The following is a 26,471-nucleotide window of genomic DNA, read 5'->3' as shown; positions in this document are numbered from 1 at the left end:
ATGCCATCCGGTCCCGGCGATTTGTCTATTTTAATCTTTTTAAGTCGCTGATGTACTTCTTCCTGGGTCAGACAGGGCTTTATCTGCTTTATACACCAAACAATGATTGTCTTTTAAAGTAGATTTAAAATTTATATTTCCTTTATTTTTATAGCAATAAACAACCTAAATAAAGAAGTAAAAAATGTGCAGCGGGAGCAGTGCAACCGAATGAAAGAGTTCAGGGTGCAGCTGCTGAAAAGGGTGAGGGATGAGCTGACCCTAGCAGAGGAGGCCAACCAAAAGGCCATGGCTGGACTGCTCCAAAAGCTCCAAGAATTTAAAAAATGGCCTTATTTTTTATTTATTTTTTCATTTGTTTTTTGGGGCTTCTGTTATTTATATTCTTAATATTTTTTTTATTTAAAGATTGTTTTATAAAACTTTATTGTTCTATAAAATTTGTTGTGTTTTGTTTTATTGTAACCAATGGTGTTACAGTACGGACAATTTAGTCTGGGCCAAAGTAATAATTCATTATCATTACATACAGCAGCCGCCGTTACATGGAAACAGGGTAATAGACATGGCGCCGCTTATGGTCGCACCACTTATTCACTATGACTATTTTCTTGTGCCGGTGGTCATGTGTGTGCCAAAATTAAAACCGAATACTGAGGACTGTGGCGCTCTTAGCAGCACGCGTGACGGGACCAGGTCCAATCATAGACCTTGTACAACATGCATACATGTAATCCAAAACTATTAAAATACAAGTATTTGTACTTAATGTGATCATGTCATCAAAAAAATAAAAATAATTATAGCTATAAATGGAAAAAATTAGATTTTAGGTTACCGTTATAACATTCCATTGTATTTAAATTGCATGTGTGTGGGGTATGAGCAATGGGGTATTGGCCAATGGCCATTTGAGGAGAGGTGTACCTGTGTAGTGAGGTGACGGTACAGTATGGGGTGTACAGCTGGTTCGCCTCCACGTGGTGCACCCTGGGTTATGGTAAATGAACCAGCGAATACTGAAACACTGGAGGTCAATCATTACTTCTCATAAACTGTGTGTAAGTGAGGAAGTGGGGGAGGGGACATGATGGAGGGGGGTTTAAGGTGGTGGAGGGTTTAAGGGGGGAGGGGAGGTTGGTGTGGGTTTTATAGCGTGGGATATACAGTGTGTAGCACGTAAATAGAGGTGCTATGTGCATATGAGAGACATTTGTCTGCTATCCATACATACATGTTACAGACATTGTAGTGTGATGTAACTACTTTAATTTGTGCCATACTCATTTACCGCTTCAGAACCAATGACGTAGCTATACTTCATCCAGCAGAATAATTAAACATAGATCAATCCTTATGCGGGCGCCGTGGCCACCTGCTCTGTGTGGCTGCATAAACCCACGGCTAATGTCCGTGACCGTCAGTAATACAGATGGTGGACATTTAACCCATAAGATGTAGTGGTCACTATAACAATACAAGCAATACGAATATTTTAGCAATAGTGTTGAATTCGAAATGCAACTAATTTTTATTGCATTGCAATTCCAGCTTTGGAGATTTTGCTATAGGTGGTATTGGTAGAATTAACTAATAAAACAAATATAGTACTGTATGTCAGAATAGTGCCTTATAAAAGTTGGATTCATAATGTGGTTAATAATAATAGCAAATATTATCACATTGTGATTTAAAATTAGCACTGCTAGATTTAATATCAGTTAAGTTTGTTAATTCTAGACCCATTCCATTACCCTAAGTTCACACCTGAGCGTTTTACAGCGCGTTCAAACGCGCTGTAAAACGCTCAACACATGAAAACCAATGCTTCCCTATGGGAATGGTTCTCACCTGGGCGTTTTACAGCGCGTACGATCGCGCTGTAAAACGCCCGACGCATAATCAAGTTCATGAGCTTCTTTGGGGCGTTTTGACGCGCGTTTGTGGCCATAGGACACTGCAGTCAATCACACAAACGCGCGTCAAATGCGCGTTTACTATTACAAAAAAACGCGCATAAAAACGCGCGACAAAAACGCGTGTAAAACGCACGTTTGAGAAACGCTCAGGTGTGAAAGCAGGGTTAGAGAGACCCAGCAGCAGCATCAAGTTGATATCGCATTGCGATTAATATAACTCGAAGTAATCGCATGGCGATTTCAACTTAGTACTGCTATATTCCATATTCGTTAATTCTAGCCTAATATGGAATATAGCAGTGCTAAGTTGAAATCGCAATTCGATTAATTCAAGTTATAATAATCGAATTGCGATTTCAACTTGGACCTGGTTTACTATGGTTGGCTTGGTAGAATTAGCGAATATGACGAATGTATTCGTCATATTCCACAAAACGAAGATAACAAAGTATTCTCCATCTTCGTTTTAGCTACCTATTCATCAACTTCGCTAATTTGAGCAATCATATAGGAAAGTTTACTATAGAGACAGCTAAGTTTAATTCGCTATGCGATTATATTACTTTGCTTTTTTTTTTAATATATGGAATAATTATAATGCCTGATAATTATTATAATTATTCTATTTATAATACAAAAATCAAAGTAATATAATCGCATAGCGAATTAAACTTAGCTGTCTCTATAGTAAACTTTCCTATATGATTGCTAGAATTAGCAAAGTTGATGAATGGGTAGCTAAAACGAAGATGGAGAATACTTTGTTATCTTCGTTTTGTGGAATATGACGAATACATTCGTCATATTCGCTAATTCTACCAAGCCATCCATAGTAAACCAGGTCCAAGTTGAAATCGCAATTCGATTATTATAACTTGAATTAATCGAATTGCGTTTTCAACGAAATTCTCAAATCCGACAGTACATTCTAGTATATGGGGACGTTCCCATGGTGATGGGGACGCTCCATGAGCACGGAAGTCGGCAGAAGCGGCAACGGGCACTGACTGGAGCAGCCAGGAAGCCAGGAATCCTAAGGATACGTAAGAACTACTTTAGGGAAGTGGGAAAGAAAAAAATATAACAATAAAAAAAAAAACGAATATACTTTAGAACTTTATTCTAAATATTCATGAAATCTCAAAGTTACGATATTCGAGAAAAAAATTCGCAATTCGAATATTCGCGCTCAACACTACTTATAAGGGGGATGTCACAGCACAACGGGAATCTAACTGGGGAAGAGGTGAAAGTAATCCTCCTCCTTCCACGACCACGGCGGCAAGGACAGGACGCTTTACAGATGTGTTGTTGATGGAGGACATGCAGAACTTTTTCAGTCCTACACATCGCCACAGCCCTTCGGGATCCAGCCTTAGAGAACAACTCGACCGACAGGTGGCAGACTACCTCGCCTTAACTGCAGATATCGACACTCTGAGGAGCGATGAACCCCTACTGGGTGTGCAGGCTTGACCTATGGCCTGAGCTATCCCAGTTTGTGATAGAACTTCTGGCCTGCCCGCCTTAAGTGTCCTGTCAAAAAGGACCTTCAGTGCAGCAGGAGGCATTGTCACTGACAAAAGAAGTTGCCTCGGTCAAAAAAGTGTTGATTACCTCACCTTCATTAAGATGAATGAGGCATGGATCCCGAAGGGACTGACAGTAGGGGATATGTTTAACTAACAAAAGGCCTGATGACATGCTTTGGCCTCAAAATGGTCCCCACGCTGCTGTATTTAATGTCTGCATACCGAATGACTTTCGTGAATTCTCCGCCACCAACTAGGGTTCAAGCCACAATGTTTTAGTCACCTTTCTGCCTTGAAAACATCAATTTTTCCGGCCGCTGCTACAACAGCGGCTGCAACAATAACATTGTTTTTCAGGCATGTGTACATGCCTAATTTTTCTGACCTCTGGTACTGCACTGTGGCTGCAAAAACAAAACAAAAAAAAGGCACATACAAGTGTCAATTCCCCTTTCGTGATCGTTACCTTGTTGTGGTGAAGGGGCTTGCGTATCACAATGAAGCGATCATCACCTCTATGAGTGTGTTTGCAATTTTGCCACACCCCAGATGATAAGGCCGTTGCTTCATTATGATCAGACCAAAATCGATCGGGACGGCTGGATGTTTTTTCATAGAATTATTTTTTTTTAATTATTTATTTTTTTAAGTTGTATGGGTGGGTTTTTAATACATAAAATAAAAAAATCATAATAAAGTCTCTTAATAGTTTATTAGAAATAATGCAGACAATTTAAAAAATCCCCATCAATTCCAATACAAATCAAGTACAAAGCTCAGAACTAAATTATTCCAGGATGTCGTAATGGTTCGTTAATTCGACAATGGTTAATCAATTCGACACACGTCCCCGGATAGGGGACGTAACAGGGATTAAACTGATAGGAATAGTACTAGTTAAGACACCACTCATATAGGGTGTCACAGCACATTGCTCCGTGCACGCGCAGTTCCCCAACTTGGGAGTAAGAGGACCGACCAAGCTGCTTTTTGCATCTCCCGGTTCCTAAAATCAATTCAGTTTGGTGTATCAGAGTTTAGTCTGTCACTGTGAAGGCAGTCGAAGGTACCCGGCCTAATTTTTTTTTCACAAAAGGCAATTCCACCCTGATATGGGATGTAACAGGGATTAAACTGATGAGAATAGTACTACAGAAAATAGCACTCATATCGGGTGTGACAGTAATTTGCACGGCGCAGACACAGTGACCGTAGCTTGGATTAAAACAAAGGGGAGGGAGCCAGCGTTTTTTTAACCATCTCCCCGTTTAAAAAATCAATTTAATAAATGGACCCCAGATTGGGGATGTCACGTAACAGGGATTAAATTTATGAGAATAGTACTACAGAAAATAGCACTCATATCGGGTGTGACAGTAAGTTGCACGGCGCAGACGCAGTAACCGTGGCGTGGATTCAAACAAAGGGGAGGGAGCCGGCATTTTTTTAACCATCTCCCCGTTCGAAAAATCCATTTAATAAATGGACCCTAGATTGGGGACGTAACAGGGATTAAACTGATGAGAAGAGAGAACTATAGAAAATAGCACTCATATCGGGTGGGACAGTAAATTGCACGGCACGGACGCAGTGACCGTGGATTCAAACAAAGGGGAGGGAGCCAGCGTTTTTTTAACCATCTCCCCATTCGAAAAATCTATTCAATTCACCTTTCCGGGACCCTTGGTGTTGTATGTGGCTGGGTGGAGGAAGAAACCTTCAGTGACATCAACGGGACATGGCTAGCTTGGTATCCAACCTTGTGCAAATGGGAAGTTTGCGATTGGGCAAATGGACTGTTTGCGGTTGTTTGCGGTGCATTAAAAGGGGAGTTTGGTCTGTCAATGTCTGTGAAGCGGGCGTAACCCTTACACTACCTGATCGATACAACATCATACCTGATCGTATACACACACTGGATGTTTTAAACCACGTTGTTCAAAACAATTTTGGATTGTTAGGTGATTTATGCCCTTGATGGATTAAAATCCAACTCTGCGTCAACTATGTAATTTTCCATGGGAGTTTTGCCATGGATCCCCCTCCGGCATGCCACAGTCCAGGTGTTAGTCCCCTTGAAACAACTTTTCCATCACTATTGTGGCCAGAAAGAGTCCCTGTGGGTTTTAAAATTCGCCTGCCTATAGAAGTCAATGGCGGTTCGCCCGGGTTCGCACGTTCGCGAACATTTGTAGAAATCCGCGTTCGCCGTTCGCGAACGGAAGATTTTATGTTCGCAACATCTCTATTGGGGAGCACAGCGACATAGTATTGTGGTAGGATGATTTGTCCAAAAGATGCGAGAATGATGGAAAAGTAGTAAAGTAAGATTTTTTTTTTTTGTCAAACTGCAGAGATGAAAAATGTCTGAAGGTCTGAAAGGAGAAGATGAGGAAAGAGAACATGTACATCAAAGAGACATCACTGGATGTAAGAGGTATGTGTGCTGTATTACCCTGGATGCAAAAGGTATGTGGCGCTGTATTACCCTGTATTTCCAATTTTTTTCAAATCAAAATCCGAATACTCTGTTATAGATTTGAGAGATTTGAGAACCTTTTCGGATTCTGATTAGGATTCTAAAAAAATTGGATTCGTCCCACCTCTAGTTCAGATTTAAAAAAAAAATACAATGCAATAGCACTCTGCAAACCAAAGTACAATTATGCCAAAATAATAGAAAGTATTCTGGTGCAAATACTACGCTAATAAATTTGAGATGCTTGGCAAATCATTTTGTAGTTTTGCAGTTTGTATTGGAGGTGTGGCTGACTCTGTTGGTCGTGCACTCCTGATTGACCTGTCTGCACTATAGGCTGATTTTAATTAGTATAGCTATAAAGCTGTAGCCCACTCTCCCTGTATGTATTGGAGGCCATTTGGCACCAGGTAAGGTGGAATACAGAGTGGGCTCAGCATGCTAGTGGAACCTGCATTCCTTGAATAAAGTGGAGGCCAAGAATATAATGGAGGCCATTTTGGCACCATAAGAGGCATAATATAATGTGGGCTCGGCATGCATGTGGAACCTGCATTCCCTAAATGTAATGGAGGCCAATATGGCACCAGTTAATGTGGTATTTAGTGTTAGGATCCTGTCTTACTGAGATCGCCTTGACGTTTGGCAGACAGGCCCAAATAATTTTGTACAAAATAATTTGCCAAGCATCTCAAATTTATAAGCGGAGCATTTGCACCAGAATACTTTCTATTATTTTGGCACTATTGTACTTTATTTGGCTTGCAGAGTGCACTGTATATATTTTTTACTTTTTGCCTTTGTGCTTTCAGCCATGGCAACGCGCATCTGCGCACTGGATGTGCTGACTAACCCCCATTTTTTTCCTTTCAAAACGAATATATAGCACTATATTCTTAGTTTTCGACCCACGCCTGTATTGATTGCGTAATATTCGTTGCCTATTTTCGAGTAAAAAAAAAAGAATGTAGAATATAACGAATATTGGCAAATTCGAATATTGCCCCTGCCTCTCATCACTACTACACATCTTATTTTTGTTACACAGGCGCTTACACTCTCAGTTACTAATGCTGCGGTACCGCAGCGGTATCGCCACCACTGCTATTCACAAGTGACACGTATATTCTATATTCAGGTACTGCGCAATGCACTCCCTGTCCACCTTCACTATTTGTCAGTGCCCAAAAACACAGTATACAGTAGCTCTACAACTTCAGATTGGTGATTACCTGTTTCTGAGTTCTTGTCTGTTCAGCTGTATGTCCTGTGCCTTCTTCCCTCTCGCTCTTGCATCGAAAATGAAGGGGATTTGGGGAGGCTGGACCCTATTACTTGTACTGAGCTTGCCCCGTCCGGCGGCACAGCTCAGTTTGAAAAGTCTGCTCGCTCGCGCTCACACGGAGCGCTGTGTGATGTCACAGTAGGAGCTACGGATAGCTAGGAGGACCAAAGTTACACCAAGGCGTTTCGAATAAAACATTATTCTTCGTCAGGGATGCTAGTTAAAGTAAAAGTAATAGGGTCCAGCCTCCCAAGATTCCCTTCATTTTGGATGTAAGAGTGAGAGGGAAGAAGGCAGCTAAACAGACAAGAACTCAGAAACAGGTAGTACCCAATCTGAAGTTGTAGAGCTACTGTATACTGTGTTTTTGGGCACTTACAAACAGTGAAGGTGGACAGGGAGTGCATTGCGCAGTACCTGAATATAGAAACTACTACACATCTGTCGAAAGGTGCCATAAGAAGTGTGGTAAATGAAGGGTGGATTGCTCAAGGGTTTTCTGCAGTAGCTGCTCGATTTGTACAAGGATGTATGGTCTGTGCATTGAACAACCCCGGCCAAGTGGTGAGGACTCCAAGCACACTGCTAGGCCATTTTACCCGTTCCAGAGACTGCAAATAGACTATATACAACTGCCTAAGGTAGGAGTATATGAGTTTGTTCTTGTGTGTGTTGACCTCTTTTCAGGGTGGCCAGAAGCTTATCCCATGTCTAAGGCAAATGCAAAAAAACACTGCAAAGAAACTGGTCAGTGAACTGATATGCAGGTATGGTGTTCCTGAAGTTATTGAGTCAGATAGAGGTTCCCACTTTACAGGTGAAGTGATAAGAGAGATTATGCAAGCCTTAGGGGTGACCCAAGCCTTCCATACGCCGTTCCACCCACAAAACAGCGGCCATGTCGAATAAAACAGAATATCAGAAAGCCATACAAGAAACAGGTAGACCATGGACAGAGTGTTTGCCTCTATCCTTATATTCCATAAGAACCACCCCAAACAAGAAGACAGGGTTGTCCCCCTTAGAGGTATTGTTTGGCAGTGCTCCAAGGCTCGGATTGTATTTTCTTCAACAGTAGCAGTTGCAGACTGATAGTATGGTCAGTTATAGTGATGAGCGGCATAGGCAATATTCAAATTTGCGATATTTCACAGTTAATTCCCAAATTTAAGAATTTGTGATCTCCAGTTATTATTTACTTGATTGCGAAAATCGGCAATGTAATGTATTTGCGATTAAAATTTGTGATTCGAATATTCACGCTCAACACTAGTCAGTTACATGAAGACCCTTACTGAAAGGTTAGATCACACTTATAAACAAGTGTTTGCTTCCATTCCAGACCCTGATTCAGTAGAAGGCACACACAGTCTTGAGCCTGGAGATTGGGTAGTGATAAAGAGGCATGTGAGGAAAACCTTTGAGCACAGATTTGATGGTCCTTTCCAAGTCCTGTTGAATACTGCAACCTCTGTAGAGGTGTAAGGAAAGCCTAAGTGGATTCACACCTCACATTGCAAAAAAGGTGCCCAACCCTGAGGCTGGAGATCCTTGCACTGCTACCCTTGTGTCTGAGCATTCAAGCTCTACATGTGAACCTAAAAAGTAAAATGGGACAATGCCCTTATTAAGCATCATCGGGTCATGTTAAAAAAAAATATATGACAGATGTGGACAATTATAAAAACTGTTGGATCTGTACTCACAGTCCTGTGAGTTCAAAGACTATGCCTTAGGCCTCATGCACACGGCCGTTGTTTGGGTCCGCATCGGAGCCGCCATTTTTGCGGCTCGGATACAGACCCATTCACTTCAATAGGGCCGCAAAAGATGCGGACAGCACTCCGTGTGCTGTCCGCATCTGTTGCTCCGTTCCGTGGCCCCGCAAAAAAATAGAACTCCATTTTGCGGACAAGAATAGGCATTTCTAAAATGGGCCGCCCGTTCCGTTCTGCAAATTGCAGAAGGCACACGGGTGTCTTCTGTTTTTTGCGTATCCGCGGTTTGCAGACCGCAAAAAACGGCACGGTCGTGTGCATCAGGCCTTATTTAGCGATTCCGGTACTGTGGTTAGAACTTGCTGACATAAATTGTAGAGACTTCTTATCTATCTGAAGACCAGAAAATGAAAGTTTTAAGTTTAACTCCACTGACTACCTAGATGACTAAATATGGGATGTGTTGGGCCTTGTAAACCAAGGTTGCTGTCATTATATAGCTCCGTAATGTAACCGTAGTAAAAGGAGGTATCAAAAAGATTAAAGAAATGAGAGATACATGGCTGGATGCACATAGTGCTGACAAGGACTCTTGGTGGTCAGCTACGTTCTCTTTCTTGAATCCAGCAAACTGGTTTAAAAATGTTGGTGGGTGGCTTATGGGTATAGTACAGGTATTAATACAGATTATGTTGATTGTTGCACCCATTTACATTGTAATTAAGCTCACATTGATGTGCTTGAACAGAGTGTGTAACAGGAACAAAGGTAGAAAAGACTATGAGTCATGTTGAGATGATCCCTCACACAGGTGCAGATAAGCTGAATGTGGGAAACCAGCAGCAAGGTGAATGTCTGGCTGAAGCATGTGTATTTGACACCTGTGGTAAGTGAATATCTCAAAATGGGGGAATTGTGAGGGTTAAGACTCCATGTTGTGTCCTCAGCCTCCATGTTTGTATTTCATACTGCCATTTTACATTCATGAACTGTGAGCTTCCTGTGGAAAGTTACTCTAACTTCGAGGTCACTCCTTGCCCCCTCCAAAACTTGTTAGAAAGGAATCTTAACAAGCATTAAGGAGTACTAGTATGTGGCTAGCACCCACAGTTAAGATTAACCGCCTCCGGACCGCCTAACGCAGGATTGCGTTCCGGAGGCGGTCAATTTGTTCCTCCTTGACGTGCCAGCGCGTCATCTCACGAGACGCGAGATTTCCTGTGAACGTGTGCACACAGGAGCGCGCGTGCACAGGATTGGGAGGTAAACTAGTTCATCTACAGCCTGCCAGCGGTGATCATTCGCTGGCAGGCTGTAGATGCAATTTTTTTTTTACCCTTGAAAGGTATATCAGATGCTGTTTTGTTAACCGCGTCTGATATACCTGCTACCTGGTCCTCTGGTGGTCCCTTTTGCTTGGATCGACCACCAGAGGACACAGGCAGCTCTGTAAGTAGCACCAAACACCACTACACTACACCCCCCACCCCCCTGTCACTTATTAACCCCTGATCACCCCATATAGACTCCCTGATCACCCCCCTGTCATTGATCACCCCCCTGTAAGACTCCATTCAGACGTCTGTATGTGTTTTGCGGATCCACGGATCCGCGAATCCGCTAAACACGGACACCGCGGATCTGCAAAACACGGACACCGGCAATGTGCTTTCCGCATTTTGCGGATCCGCACGATGCCAGAACTATATAGAAAATGCCTTTTCTTGTCCGCAATTGAGGACAAGAATAGGACATGTTCTATAGGCTCTACAAAAAACGCAGTGTTCGCCCTATCAGGCCTGATCTTGTGCGCACACCTCCGTTCAGTCCGCCCCACCGCAGTGACAGAATATTTTTTTTTCTGATCACTGCCAAAACACCGTAAAATCGCTGCGGCTCTATAAAAAGATCACTTTTGAGGGGCATGGCAGGTTCATAGAAGAATTTATTTTTTGGGGGCACAAGTTAGCGGAAATAGATTTTTTTATATTTTTTTTTTATTACAAAGTCTCCTATTCCACTAACTTGTGACAAAAAATAAAATCTCACATGAACTCACCATACCCCTCACGGAATCCAAATGCGTAAATTTTTTTAGACATTTATATTCCAGACTTCTTCTCACGCTTTAGGGCCCCTAAACTGGCACGGCAGTATAAATACCCCACAAGTGACCCCATTTGGGAAAGAAGACACCCCAAGGTATTCCGTGAGGGGCATGGACGAGTTCCTAGAATATATATTTTTTTGCCACAAGTTAGCGGAACTTATGGCTTAGCATACTTATCATTTTGGGCTAATATTCAGCCTATTAGACCTCACCCCTTGCAGGGTCTAATAAACTATCAAACTTGGCAGATACAGGAACCATTGTTAGTACTCTGGCTATCATACCAACCATCAGTCAATGCAGGTGAAAGGACCCTGGCTCTGAAAGCATTTAGATGCAACTGTTGCTATTGATAATGACATCTAATGGGTTAAACGGCCAGGACTGGAGGTTTCTCAGATTCCAGCTGTTAGAGAAGGTGCCTGGCTGTTTTTACACAGCCAAGCACCTTCTACACCCAACACTGTAAACCAGAACCAGGCTTAAACAGCAGGTCAGGAAAAAGGTACACTTGCAATCACAAATGAACTAAATTAAGTCTTTCAACATGATTTTAGACTATTATCTGCGGTAATACATAAGCAGTGAAGATTTATTTTCCTACAGCTTACATTCCCCCGCTGTTAACACTCAAAGTTGCAATGAAATACATGTTCAGACTTTTGTTCAGCTCTAACATAATGTAGACCTGTGGGTATTCACAACAATCCTGACAATGTATTTCAGTATAGATTTTAATGAAGACAGCGGGGGAACGGGGCAATAGAAAAATAAAAATTTTGAAATCAATCCAGATTTTTTTTATCTGCAGTGCTAATCATGTATTACAGAAGATAATAGTCCAAAAATGTGGTGACAGATTCCATTTAAACTTTTCACATTCTTAAAAAAAATTTACATCTGCAAAAATGCATTTAAGTACTTACCTTTGAATTGAAAAATCCATGACAATATTCAAGAAGTATTTGTGGAAAGTCAAGTTCTTTCGAGGAGCACATGTTGATGGGATAAGCTATATTGTAGTTCGGTTTTGAGATTCAGTGATTTATTCTGCGCTATCCCTGCCTGTGTTCCCACTGTGTTCCAGTCCTGACTGTGAGCTCCTGCACTTCCAGTTCAGTTTGGTTCTGTATGAACAATTCCTAAGGAGACAGTTGCTGGAGGGCTAGGCAGGAGCATACAGGCCGCAACTTGAGGAGGATTCTGGTTAACAGGACACTTGATGACATAATAAGTGATGCACATCCAAACCCTCAAGGAACAGCAGGGTGGTGGCTGACAAGACATACACAATTACAGATGTGTCTTTACATATTGTACATTGGTATTCAACCAGGAAAATAAGTGTTTTTAAGGGCACACTATTTTGTTGGTAAGGGTACAAGTACACTGCTTAGCTCCAGAGAAAAACATTTCTAACTGTACAGGTGGTACAGTTAGAAATGTTTTTCTCTGGAGCTATGCAGTAAACTGTACCCTTACCCACAAAATAGTGTGCCTCTACATAACTTCAGCAATCCACCGCCAGTGCAGGGGCTTAGTAAGATCGGCATCTAAAACTCTGGTCTTAATAAATGTGCCCCTTAAAGTGCCAGTGCATGCACTTCCAGATTCTTTGCCAGCCAATGGCTGGAGGTCCTTTGGTATTAAAGGGACTCTCCCCAGGCAGAGGGTGCAAGAGCTTAGGTTCCCTGGTGACCACCAATATGTTTGTTAGTTTTGAGATTCAGTAATTTGCCTGCATTTATTCTGTGCTATCCCTGCCTGTGTTCCAGTCCTGACTGGAACACAGGCAGTTCAGTTTTGTTCTGTATGTGTTTCAGTTCAGTACCCAGTGTGCCTTCCCAGTCTGTGCTTCTATTGATTTCCCAGAATGTCTGCTTTGCCTGTACCTCCACCATTACCATTAGACACCATTGTGTCTAACCTTATCCTCATTAAATGCTATGTACACCTTTGGGACATTTTTTATTATTATTGCATTATACTTATTTTGAGCTAAAAATAGTTTTTTCACATAGTCTTTAATAAACAAAATATGGAGCCCTTTTTTCTGTACATAGCTGAGATGCTCTAGTAGCAACCTTTGGATTTAATCTCTTTCCTATTAGCGAGGGAGCTGAGGGGATTCTTATCTCTACTCCCTGAAATTATAAATAAAAATGAGCGAAATTTCCAAAAATTCAATTTGCCGAAAAATGTGGTTTGATCTGAATTTATTCGCAACAAATTGCATAAAAAATGACTATTTCCTGGCTGCAGAGAGCCTTTATAGTGGTGTAGAACACTGTGCCTTGCAATAACACACATATGGAGTCTGCTTTGGTAGTGAAATAATACTGTGAGTCGATATGACATGCAGATGACAGGCGTCGCTCTTAGAATCACTGCACACGTCACTTATTTGGGCAGTCACGGGGCCCAAACTGACCAAATAACTCAAGTATGAACTCAGCCTTACAGACTGATGTTAGTGCCAAGAAGAAGCGCACTCCTTTTACACCGTTGTCAGCTGTTCCGCGTAGATGTCTACAGAACCTGTTCTATTAAACGCTTATACAAGTAGAGCCTCCCGAGTAGAGAGGGTGTCAGCAGTAAGTTGGTGTTGACACCACTGATTACTTTGCCCTTCCTCTGATCCGACAAAACAATAACCCACAAAAAACTGATCCTGTTTATGGAGCATCCGCCTTCACTCGGTCAGCATTTGGTCAGTAATCCATCAGTATTGCTAATGCCAAAAAACACAGGAGTGGATCCAAAACAGAGATGACATGTGAAAAGAATATTTGCAAGTCTTTAGTGTTTTGTACCCACTCCTGCTTTTGGCTACCAAATCATAAGCCAATTCTGATGGGACCAAACAGGCCTTACAACTGCTACACAGACAGGATCTGTTGTGTGTCTCATTTTTCCTTCCTTCTTAAAGATCAGAAGAAGGGTCAAATAAATGACTATTGTAGGCCTAGCCAAAAAGGCTAAATAGTGGCCCAGTCATAAAGTGGGGAGGGTGGAAGCAGCATGAGGAGACCACAGAGTGGCCCAATGACAGGGTCTGAAGGTGGCAGCAGCATCAGGAGGCCAAAGAGTGGCACAATTACATAGTGTGGAGGTGGCAGCAGCATTAGATGGCCACAGAGTGACAAGGTGACATAGTGTGAAGGTAGGAGCAGCATGAGGAGACCACAGAGTGGCAAGGTGACATAGTGTGGAGGTGGCGGCAGCATCATGAGGCCACATCGTGTCAAGATGACATAGTGTGGAGGTGGCAGCCACATGAGGAGACAACAGAGTGGCAAGATGACATTTGAGGAGTGGAGGCATTTTCTGGAGGGGATTGTGTAACTGTTTTTACTGACCATAAAAACCTTATGTTTCTCGAGTCTGCTAAGAGGTTGAATCCCCGTCAAGCCAGATGGGCTCTGTTTTTTACTCGTTTTGATTTTAGTAAAAATGTGAAGGCGGACGCATTATCTCGGAGCTTCCATGCTTTTCAACCTACTGAGGTACCACCTGAATCTATCCTACCAGCAAAAATCTTCATAGCAGCTCTAACCCAGGAAATCTCGGCTCGCATTAGGTCTGAACTAGGGATGAGCGAACCCGAACTGTATAGTTCGGGTTTGTACCGAATTTTGGGGTGTCCGTGACACGGACCCGAACCCGAACATTTTTGTAAAAGTCCGGGTTCGGGTTCGGTGTTCGGCGCTTTATTGGCGCTTTTTAAAAGGCTGCAAAGCAGCCAATCAACAAGCGTCATACTACTTGCCCCAAGAGGCCATCACAGCCATGCCTACTATTGGCATGGCTGTGATTGGCCAGTGCAGCATGTAACCCAGCCTCTATTTAAGCTGGAGTCAAGTAGTGCCGCACGTCACTCTGCTCTGATCAGTGTAGGGAGAGGATGCAGCTGCTGCTGTTAGGGCGAGATTAGGCAGGGATTTGCTCAGCAAAAACACTTAACCGCCTCCGGACCGCCTAACGCAGATGTGCGGTCCGGAGGCGGCAGCGCTGCGCACAACGAGGCATATACGTGTCATCTCGCGAGACGGGAGATGACGCGATATGCGGCCCGCGCATGCGCAGTTCGCGCCGGCATTTCGAAGAGGACCATTTCGTCATCAGCTTGCCAGCCAATGATCGCGGCTGGCAAGCTGATGATTTTCAAAAAAGCCAATCACAGAGCCATATATCAGATAATATTTGTAAATATGATCTGTTATATGGCTGCCTGCTCCTCTGCTGGTTCTTTTCGTCGGTTGGATCCAGCAGAGGAGCAGGCTTCACAGTGAGTACACCAAACACTACACTTTAGCCCCAGATCACCCCCCTGAACCCCAATTAACCCTTTGATCACCCCTTTGTCAATCACTAGTGAAAGGAAAAAAGTGATCAGTGTAAACTGTCACTTTTTTTTTTCACTGGTATTGACCGTTAGGTTTTAGGTATAGTTTAGGTCCCTTGGTTAGGTAGTTAGCGATCAGTTAGCGCCCAGCCCACCGCACCGCAGTCCGTTATTCGCTGATTAGTGTATCGCTAATCAGCATTTGTACTTTTATAGTATCTGGAAGTGATCAAAACTGATCACGGTCAGATCTATAATAGTACTAGTGTCACTTTAGTTCGCCCTCCACCCAAAACGCAGTGTTTGCTCGATCAGGCCTGATCGGTCGCCCACACGTGCGTTCGCCCACACCCGCCCCACCGCAGTGACAAAAAAAAATTTTTTTTTGATCACTGCACAATCACTTTACACGCACTGCGGCGATAAAAAAAATCAGTTTTGATATTTTTTATCAACCGCAGCGGCCTCCGGTACTTCGCTAGCCTCCCCTTTGTAAGACAGGCTTGCTTTTTTTTTTCTTGGGTAGTCTCAGGGAATGCCCCTAAATTTAGTTGCCCAAAATGTCAAACAGGGGGTATTCCTCTGAAGAGGCCTACAGGCTTCTGACCCAGTCGGATGAGGAGTGGGAACCCTCATCTGATGAATCCAGCGGGTCAGAATACGAACCTGTAGAAAGCAGTGGCTCTCTGACCCAAAGTTCGGACGAGGAGGCTGAGGTCCCACCAGGCGTACCCGGCCCCGTGTCGCTAGACCACAGGTTGCACAGGATCCGCTTCAAGAGCAGCATAGTGGGGCTGGTGCTGTCGGATTACGTGATGAGGCATACACCAGCAGCCCAGCCCTCCCTGGACCTAGTACCAGCACTGCCGTACAACCTGGTGAAGTAGCGAGCACCAGAAGGGCAGTTGAAGCTGGTACGGTGGCACGTGCAGTAGTGACCCCGTCGCAGCCACCGCAAAGACGTGCCCGTAGAGCCCCTAGAATCCCAGAGGTGCTGGCAAACCCTGATTGGCAGTCCCCAACTTCAGCCGCACCTGTAGTTTTCCCTTTCACTGCCCAGTCTGGAGTTCGGGTTGAGACAGCTCAGATCGGTTCGGCCCTGGGATTTTTTGAGCTGTTCTTGACTGCGGAGCTTTTAGACATAGTTGTGGCCGAAACAAACAGGTATGCCACACAATTTATCACCGCTAACCCGGGAAGCTTTTATGCCCAGCCTTTCCGGTGTAAACCAGTCCAAGTTTCCGAAATTAAAACTTTTCTGAGCCTCCTCCTCAACATGGGCCTGACAAAAAAGCATGAATTGCGGTCATATTGGTCCACGAACCCGATTCATCACATGCCCATGTTCTCTGCTGCTATGTCCAGGGCACGTTTTGAGGCCATCCTGCGTTTCCTGCACTTTAGTGACAACACCGCCTCCCGTCCCAGGAGCCACCCTGCTTTTGACCGGCTCCACAAAATTCGGCCCCTCATAGACCATTTCAACCAGAAATTTGCAGATATTTATACCCCAGAGCAAAACATCTGCGTAGACGAGTCCCTGATACATTTTACCGGGCGCCTTGGCTTCAAACAATACATCCCAAGCAAGCGCGCCCGGTATGGGGTCAAATTGTATAAGCTCTGTGAAAGGGCCACAGGCTATACCCACAAATTTCGGATCTATGAGGGAAAAGATCAGACCCTGGAGCCGGTCGGTTGCCCTGACTACCTGGGGAGCAGTGGGAAGACAGTTTGGGACTTGGTGTCACCCTTATTCGGCAAGGGGTACCATCTTTATGTGGACAATTTTTACACAAGTGTGGCCCTCTTTAGGCATTTGTTTCTAGAACGGATTGGCGCCTGTGGTACCGCGCGAACTAGTCGCGCGGGCTTCCCCCAACGGCTCGTTACCACCCGTCTTGCAAGGGGGCAGAGGGCCGCACTGTGTAACGAAGAACTGCTCGCGGTGAAATGGAGAGACAAGCGTGACGTTTACATGCTCTCCTCCATTCACGCAGACACGACAATACAAATTGAGCGAGCAACCCGTGTCATTGAAAAGCCCCTCTCAGTCCACGACTATAATTTGCTCATGGGAGGGGTGGACTTCAATGACCAGATGTTGTCTCCGTATTTAGTTTCCCGACGCACCAGACGCTGGTATAAGAAGGTGTCTGTATATTTAATTCAATTGGCTCTGTACAATAGTTTTGTTCTCTACAGTAAGGCTGGGAGAACTGGATCCTTCCTCAAATTTCAGGAAGAGATCATCGAGAACCTCCTGTACCCAGGAGGTTCCGTGGCCCCATCCACCAGTGTAGTTAGCCGTCTACACGAGCGACATTTCCCCAATGTCGTTCCTGGTACCTCAACCCAACCGTCACCCCGAAAAAGATGTCGTGTCTGTAGCAGGAGTGGAATAAGGCGTGACACCCGCTATTTCTGTCCTGACTGTCCGGACCACCCTGCCCTATGCTTTGGAGAGTGTTTCCGGAAGTACCACTCACAGGTACACTATTAGCATAGGGATCATCTCACCAGGACAGGCACACAGGGCTATTAGGGCCCATTCACTCACTGCTGCTGCAAACGTCTCCTTTCACATGGGACAAAGTGCATAACGCACTTCGCCACATCTTTGGGCGATTTGCGCTTTGCACATTGACCCATGGGGAAGGAGAGGTTTGTTCTATAAAGGTAAAAAAACAAAAAAAAAAAAAACACCAGTAAGCAAAAAGGTTAATGTTCAGTTAAAAAAGTTAAAGTTTATATGTTCTGTTGCAAAGTTAATAAAATTATTGCGTTGCGGCCTGGTTTTTTCTTTTTTTTTTTTTCTTTTTTTACCTTCCAGGTGGACCAACCGATCGACCAGCTGCAGCACCGATGTGCATTCTGACAGAAGCATTGCGCTGCTGTCAGATTACACGCAAGTCGGTGTATGCGGCGCTGCAAGACGGGATTTTCTCCTCTGCCGTAACAGATATGTTTGCCGAGGCATACGAGCTGAGGAGGAGGCGGCGTTCCTATGCTTTGGCAAACACTTTGTATATATATATAAAAAAAAATAAAAAAAATCCCGGCAATGATTTATTCATCCACATCGATTGATGTGAATGGAGAAATCTGGTTTGCCAGGCCATACGAGCTAAGTGGGTATGGATGTAGGGCGGAGCTCCTATGTCCTGGCAGACGCCTTTCCCCTCCATTTTTTTTTTTGGGCAGAGATTTTTTCATCCACATTGATCGATGCGAATGAAGAAATCTGTGCCGTTCATTTTTTTCTTTCAGCCCAGAGGCTGAACGGAAAAAAAAATCTTATTACCTGTATGCTCAATATAAGGAGAATAGCAGAAACTCCTAATGCTGGCCATACATGTAATGATTGCGGAGACCCTCAAATTCCAGGGCAGTACAAACACCCCACAACTGACCCCATTTTGGAAAGAAGACACCCCAAGGTATTTGCTGAGGGGCATATTGAGTCCATGAAAGATTTAAATTTTTGTCCTAAGTTAGCGGAAAGTGAGACTTTGTGAGAAAAAACTAAAAAAAATCAATTTCCGCTAACTTATGCGAAAAAAAAAATTCTATGAACTTGCCAGGCCCCTCATTGGATACCTTGGGGTGTCTTCTTTCCAAAGTGGGGTCACATGTGGGGTATTTATACTGCCCTGGCTTTTTAGGGGCCCTAAAGCGTGAGAAGAAGCCTGGGATCCAAATGTCTAAAAATGCCCTCCTAAAAGGAATTTGGGCACCTTTGCACATCTAGGCTGCAAAAAAGTGTGACACATCTGGTATCGCCGTACTCAGGAGAAGTTGGGGAATGTGTTTTGGGGTGTCATTTTACATATACCCATGCTGGGTGAGATAAACATCTTGATCAAATGCCAACTTTGTATAAAAAAATGGGAAAAGTTGTCTTTTGCCAGGATATTTCTCTCACCCAGCATGGGTATATGTAAAATGACACCCCAAAACACATTCCCCAACTTCTCCTGAGTACGGCGATACCAGATGTGTCACACTTTTTTGCTGCCAAGGTGGGCAAAGGGGCACATATTCCAAAGTGCACCTTTCGGATTTTGCAGGCCATTTTTTACACATTTTGATTGCAAAGTACTTCTCACACATTTGGGCCCCTAAATTGCCAGGGCAGTATAACTACCCCACAAGTGACCCCATTTTGGAAAGAAGACACCCCAAGGTATTCCGTGAGGGGCATGGCGAGTTCCTAGAATTTTTTATTTTTTGTCGCAAGTTAGTGGAATATGAGACTTTGTAAGGAAAAAAGAGAAAGAAAAAAAATCATAATTTTCCGCTAACTTGTGACAAAAAAAAAATATTCTAGGAACTCGCAGTGCCCCTCACGGAATACCTTGGGGTGTCTTCTTTCCAAAATGGGGTCACTTGTGGCGTAGTTATACTGCCCTGGCAATTTAGGGGCCCAAATGTGTGAGAAGTACCTTGCAATCAAAATGTGTAAAAAATGGCCTGCAAAATCCGAAAGGTGCACTTTGGAATATGTGCCCCTTTGCCCACCTTGTCAGCAAAAAAGTGTGACACATCTGGTATCGCCGTACTCAGGAGAAGTTGGGGAATGTGTTCTGGGGTGTCATTTTACATATACCCATGCTGGGTGAGAAAAATATCTTGGTCAAATACCAACTTTGTATAAAAAAATGGGAAAAGTTGACTTTTGCCAAGATATTTCTCTCACCCAGCATGGGTATATGTAAAATGACACCCAAAAACACATTCCCCAACTTCTCCTGAGTACGGCGATACCATATGTGTGACACTTTTTTGCTGCCAAGGTGGGCAAAGGGGCACATATTCCAAAGTGCACCTTTCGGATTTCACCGGTCATTTTTTACACATTTTGATTGCAAGTTCTTCTCACACATTTGGGCCCCTAAATTGCCAGGGCAGTATAACTACCCCACAAGTGACCCCATTTTCGAAAGAAGACACCCCAAGGTATTCTATGAGGGGCATGGTGAAATACTATAATTTTTTATTTTTTGTCGCAAGTTAGTGGAATATGAGACTTTGTAAGGAAAAAAAAAAAAAAAAAAAATCATCATCATTTTCCGCTAACTTGTGACAAAAAATAAAAAGTTCTATGAACTCACTATGACCATCAGCGAATTTCTTAGGGTGTCTACTTTCCGAAATGGGGTCATTTGTGGGGTTTTTCTACTGTTTGGGCATTGTAGAACCTCAGGAATCATGACAGGTGCTCAGAAAGTCAGAGCTGTTTCAAAAAGCGGAAATTCACATTTTTGTACAATAGTTTGTAAATGCTATAACTTTTACCCAAACCATTTTTTTTTTGCCCAAACATTTTTTTTTATCAAAGACATGTAGAACAATAAATTTGGCGAAAAATGTATATATGGATGTTGTTTTTTTTGCAAAATTTTACAGCTGAAAGTGAAAAATGACATTTTTTTGCAAAAAAATCGTTACATTTTGATTAATAACAAAAAAAGTAAAAATGTCAGCAGCAATAAAATACCACCAAATGAAAGCTCTATTAGTGAGAAGAAAAGGAGGTAAAATTCATTTGGGTGGTAAGTTGCATGACCGAGCGATAAATGGTGAAAGGAGTGTAGTGCCGAAGTGTAAAAAGTGCTCTGGTCATGAAGGGGGTTTCAGCTAGCGGGGCTGAAGTGGTTAATGAAGTGATCGATCTACAGCTGTGGATAATTCAACTGCTGCTATTTAATTGCTCACTGTTTTTAGGCTGCCCAGAGCGTTTTTCTGTCACTTTTTTCTGGGGTGATCGGCGGCCATTTTGTGTCTTGTGGTGCGCCAGCACAAGCTGCCACCAAATAAATTTAACATCAATAGTGTGTTTGTTTTTTTTGCTATATCCTACATCAGGTGCTTGGCTGTGCTTGCTATTTTATTGAGGGGTGAAATACAATTGCCAAAATAGCAGTACCCTAAATCTGGTGTTTCAGCTGTGGCTAGCCAATTGTAATACTGTCTGCTGTCTGGCAAAGGATATATTTTTTTCAGGGTTGAAATACAATTCCCAAATTAGCAATTCCCTAAATCAGTGGTTTCTGCTGTATCAGGCCTACTTTAAATCTATCCATAAAAGGGTATATTAGATTGAAGGTGCGGATAGGGTCATCCTCAATAACTTCACACGCTATCGTGCATTTCCAAGTCTAATTCTGTCCGTAAACGTATACCTGTCATCCAGCGCCTAAATACTAGGCCTACAATTTATATTCAGCTAAATCTGTCGTTACTGCTGTGCCTGTATTAGTGTAATACGGTACCTAAATAGATAGCCAGATAGTGTTAGGTGTCTGTAAAAAAAGGCCTGAATTTGAATTTCTACATTGGGCCAAATATTTTTTTTCTTATTGTGGTGAACGGTAACAATGAGGAAAACATCTAGTAAGGGACGCAGACATGGTCGTGGTGGTGTTAGTGGACCCTCTGATGCTGGGAGAGGATGTGGCTGTTCTGCCACAGCCACATGTCCTAGTAAACCATCTACCTCAGGTCCCAGTAGCCGCCAGAATTTACAGCGATATTTGGTGGGGCCCAATGCCGTTCTAAGGATGGTAAGGCCTGAGCAGGTACAGGCATTAGTCAATTGGGTGGCCGACAGTGGATCCAGCACGTTCACATTATCTCCCACCCAGTCTTCTGCAGAAAACGCACAGATGGCGCCTGAAAACCAACCCCATCAGTCTGTCACATCACCCCCATGCATATCAGGGAAACTGTCTGAGCCTCAAGTTATGCAGCAGTCTCTTATGCTGTTTGAAGACTCTGCTGGCAGGGTTTCCCAAGGGCATCCACCTAGCCCTTCCCCAGCGGTGGAAGACATAGAATGCACTGACGCACAACCACTTATGTTTCCTGATGATGAGGACATGAGAATACCACCTCAGCACGTCTCTGATGATGAAGAAACACAGGTGCCAACTGCTGCGTCTTTCTGCATTGTGCAGACTGAACAGGAGGTCAGGGAGGAAGACTGGGTGGAAGACGATGCAGGGGACAATGAGGTCCTAGACCCCACATGGAATGAAGGTCGTGCCACTGACTTTCACAGTTCGGAGGAAGAGGCAGTGGTGAGACCGAGCCAACAGCGTAGCAAAAGAGGGAGCAGTGGGCAAAAGCAGAAAGCCGCCATCTGGGACTTAGCACCCCAAAGGCAGCTTCAAGGAGTTCCCTGGCATGGCACTTCTTCAAACAATGTGCTGACGGCAAGACCCGAGTGGTTTGCACGCTGTGCCATCTGAGCCTAAAGCAAGGCATTAATGTTCTAAACCTTAGCACAACCTGCATGACCAGGCACCTGCATGCAAAGCATGAACTGCAGTGGAGTAAAAACCTTAAAAACAAGGAACTCACTCAGGCTCCCCCTGCTACCTCTTCTGCTGCTGCCGCCTCGGCCTCTTCTGCTGCTGCCGCCTCGGCCTCTTCCTCCGCCTCTGGAGGAACGTTGGCACCTGCCGCCCAGCAAACAGAGCTAGGACTAGCCAGTTTGATGCACATCCCTTGCCTGCTGCATGTGCTGAATTTGGTGGTGCAGAAGTTCATTCACAACTACCCTGACATGTCAGAGCTGCTGCATAAAGTGTAGTCCGTCTGTTTGCGCTTCCGGCGTTCACATCCTGCCGCTGCTCGCCTGTCTGCGCTACAGCGTAACTTCGGCCTTCCCGCTCACCGCCTCATATGCGACGTGCCCACCAGGTGGAACTCCACCTTGCACATGCTAGACAGACTGTGCGAGCAGCAGCAGGCCATAGTGGAGTTTCAGCTGCAGCACGCACGGGTCAGTCTCACTGCGGAACAGCACCACTTCACCACCAATGACTGGGCCTCCATGCAAGACCTGTGTGCCCTGTTGCGCTGTTTCGAGTACTCCACCAACATGGCCAGTGGCGATGACGCCGTTATCAGCGTTACAATACCACTTCTATGTCTCCTTGAGAAAACACTTAGGGCGATGATGGAAGAGGAGGTGGCCCAGGAGAACGAGGAGGATTGGTCATTTTTAGAACTTTCAGGCCAGTCTCTTCGAAGTGACTCAGAGGGAGGTTTTTTGCAACAGCAGAGGCCAGGTACAAATGTGGCCAGCCAGGGCCCACTACTGGAGGACGAGGAGGACGAGGATGAGGAGGAGGTGGAGGAGGATGAGGATGAAGCATGGTCACAGCGGGGTGGCACCCAACGCAGCTCGGGCCCATCACTGGTGCGTGGCTGGGGGGAAACGCAGGACGATGACGATACGCCTCCCACAGAGGACAGCTTGTCCTTTCTTCTGGGCAGCCTGGCACACATGAACGACTACATGCTGCAGTGCCTGCGCAACGACAGCAGAGTTGCCCACATTTTAACGTGTGCGGACTACTGGGTTGCCACCCTGCTGGATCCACGGTACAAAGACAATGTGCCCACCTTACTTCCTGCACTGGAGCGTGATAGGAAGATGCGCGAGTACAAGCGCACATTGGTAGACGCGCTACTGAGAGTATTCCCAAATGTCACAGGGGAACAAGTGGAAGCCCAAGGCGAAGGCAGAGGAGGAGCAAGAGGTCGCCAACGCAGCTGTGTCACGGCCAGCTCCTCTGAGGGCAGGGTTAGCATGGCAGAAATGTCGAAAAGTTTTGTTAACACGCCACAGCTAACTGCACCACCACCTGATACGGAACGTGTTAGCAGGAGGCAACATTTCACTAACATGGTGGAACAGTACGTGTGCACACCCCTCCACATACTGACTGATGGTTCGGCCCCATTCAACTTCTGGGTCTCCAAATTGTCCACGTGGCCAGAGCTAGCCTTTTATGCCTTGGAGGTGCTGGCCTGCCCGGCGGCCAGCGTTTTGTCTGAACGTGTATTCAGCACGGCAGGGGGCGTCATTACAGACAAACGCAGCCGCCTGTCTACAGCCAATGTGGACAAGCTGACGTTCATAAAAATGAACCAGGCATGGATCCCACAGGACCTGTCCATCCCTTGTGCAGATTAGATATTTATAACAAGCTCCCCTTAACCATATATTATTGTACTTCAGGGCACTTTCAATCCTCTTTTTATTTTCATTTTACCATTATATTGCGGGGCCGCCCAAAGTTGAATGAACCTCTCCTCTGTCTGGGTGCCGGGGCCTAAAAATATCTGACAGTGGCCTGTTCCAGTGTTGGGTGACATGAAGCATGATTCTCTGCTATGACATGAAGCCTGAATCTCTGCTATGGGACCTCTCTCCTCTGTCTGGGTGCCGGGGCCTAAAAATATCTGACAGTGGCCTGTTCTAGTGTTGGGTGATATGAAGCCTGATTCTCTGATATGACATGAAGCCTTATTTTCTGCTATGACATGAAGCCTGAATCTCTGCTATGGGACCTCTCTCCTCTGTCTGGGTACCAGCGCCTAAAAATATCTGACAGTGGCCTGTTCCAGTGTTGGGTGACATGAAGCCTGATTCTCTACTATGACATGAAGCCTGATTCTCTGCTATGGGACCTCTCTCCTCTGTCTGGGTGCTGGGGCTTAAATATCTGACAATGGCCTGTTCCAGTTTTGGGTGACGTGAAGCCTGATTCTCTGCTATGACATGAAGCCTGATTCTCTGCTATGAAATGAAGCCTGATTCTCTGCTATGGGACCTCTCTCCACTGTCTGGGTGTCGGGGCCTAAATATCTGACAATGGCCTGTTCCAGTAGTGGGTGACGTGAAGCCTGATTCTCTGCTATGACATGAAGCCTGATTCTCTGCTATGACTGAAGCCTGATTCTCTGCTATGACTTGAAGCCTGATTCTCTGCTATGACATGAAGCCTGATTCTCTGCTATGGGACCTCTCTCCTCTGTCTGGGTGCCGGGGCCTAAATATCTGACAATGGCCTGTTCCAGTGTTGGGTGACGTGAAGCCTGATTCTCTGCTATGACATGAAGCCTGATTCTCTGCTATGGGACCTCTCTCCTCTGTCTGGGTGCCGGGGCCTAAATATCTGACAATGGCCTGTTCCAGTGGTGGGTGACGTGAAGCCTGATTCTCTGCTATTACATGAAGCCTGATTCTCTGCTATGACATGAAGCCTGATTCTCTGCTATGACATGAAGCCTGATTCTCTGCTATGGGACCTCTCTCCTCTGTCTGGGTGCCGGGGCCTAAATATCTGACAATGGCCTGTTCCAGTGGTGGGTGACGTGAAGCCTGATTCTCTGCTATGACATGAAGCCTGATTCTCTGCAATGGGACCTCTCTCCTCTGTCTGGGTGCCGGGGCCTAATTATCTGACAATGGCCTGTTCCAGTGGTGGGTGACGTGAAGCCTGATTCTCTGCTATGACATGAAGCCTGATTCTCTGCTATGACATGAAGCCTGATTCTCTGCTATGGGACCTCTCTCCTCTGTCTGGGTGCCAGGGCCTAAATATCTGACAATGTCCTGTTCCAGTTTTGGGTGACGTGAAGCCTGATTCTCTGCTATGACATGAAGCCTGATTCTCTGCTATGGGACCTCTCTCCTCTGTCTGGGTTCCGGGGCTTAAATATCTGACAGTGGCCTGTTCCAGTGGTGGGTTACATGAAGCCTGATTCTCTGCCATGAGACCTCTCTTCAATTGATATTGGTTAATTTTAATTTATTTTATTTTTATTTTTATTCATTTCCCTATCCACATTTGTTTGCAGGGGATTTATCTACATTTTGCTGCCTTTTGCAGCCCTCTAGCCCTTTCCTGGGCTATTTTACAGCCTTTTTAGTGCCGAAAAGTTCGGGTCCCCATTGACTTCAATGGGGTTCGGGTTCAGGGAGAAGCTCGGTTCGAGTTCGTATCCCGAACCCGAACATTTCCGGGAATTTCGGCGAACTTCTCGAACCCGAACATCCTGGTGTTCGCTCAACTCTAGTCTGAACAACATCTGGCATCGGTATCCACCCCAACAGATAAGTTGTTTGTTCCCGTACAATTTCGTCTCCAGCTGTTGGGTAAGTGTCACGATTCTGCCTTTTGTGGACATCCGGGTGTTGAGGGCACTAAGGATCTGGTTTCTAGATCTTATTGGTGGGTGGCCCACTCTAACTAGGGATGTCAAGTCCTATGTGTCAGCCTGT

The 26,471-nt window shown here is 44.7% G+C and overlaps 1 protein-coding gene across 1 annotated transcript in view; it reads right to left on the bottom strand.

The window, feature by feature from the left end:
* LOC122932695 (acetylserotonin O-methyltransferase-like) overlaps nucleotides 1-12,171 on the bottom strand; it is a 141,417-nt gene extending 129,246 nt beyond the window's left edge. The window contains exon 1 of the mRNA XM_044287258.1: nucleotides 11,970-12,171. Coding sequence (XP_044143193.1) covers nucleotides 11,970-12,041 — 72 coding nt within the window. The 5' untranslated portion in view covers nucleotides 12,042-12,171. The remainder of the gene's footprint in view (nucleotides 1-11,969) is intronic.
* Between the last annotated feature and the right edge of the window lie 14,300 nt (nucleotides 12,172-26,471).

This window comes from Bufo gargarizans, chromosome 3 (assembly GCF_014858855.1).
Source record: "Bufo gargarizans isolate SCDJY-AF-19 chromosome 3, ASM1485885v1, whole genome shotgun sequence".
In the NCBI taxonomy this organism is placed as follows: domain Eukaryota; kingdom Metazoa; phylum Chordata; class Amphibia; order Anura; family Bufonidae; genus Bufo; species Bufo gargarizans.
Note: the sequence above shows the minus strand (reverse complement) of the source record. Positions and strands in the feature narration are given on the sequence as shown.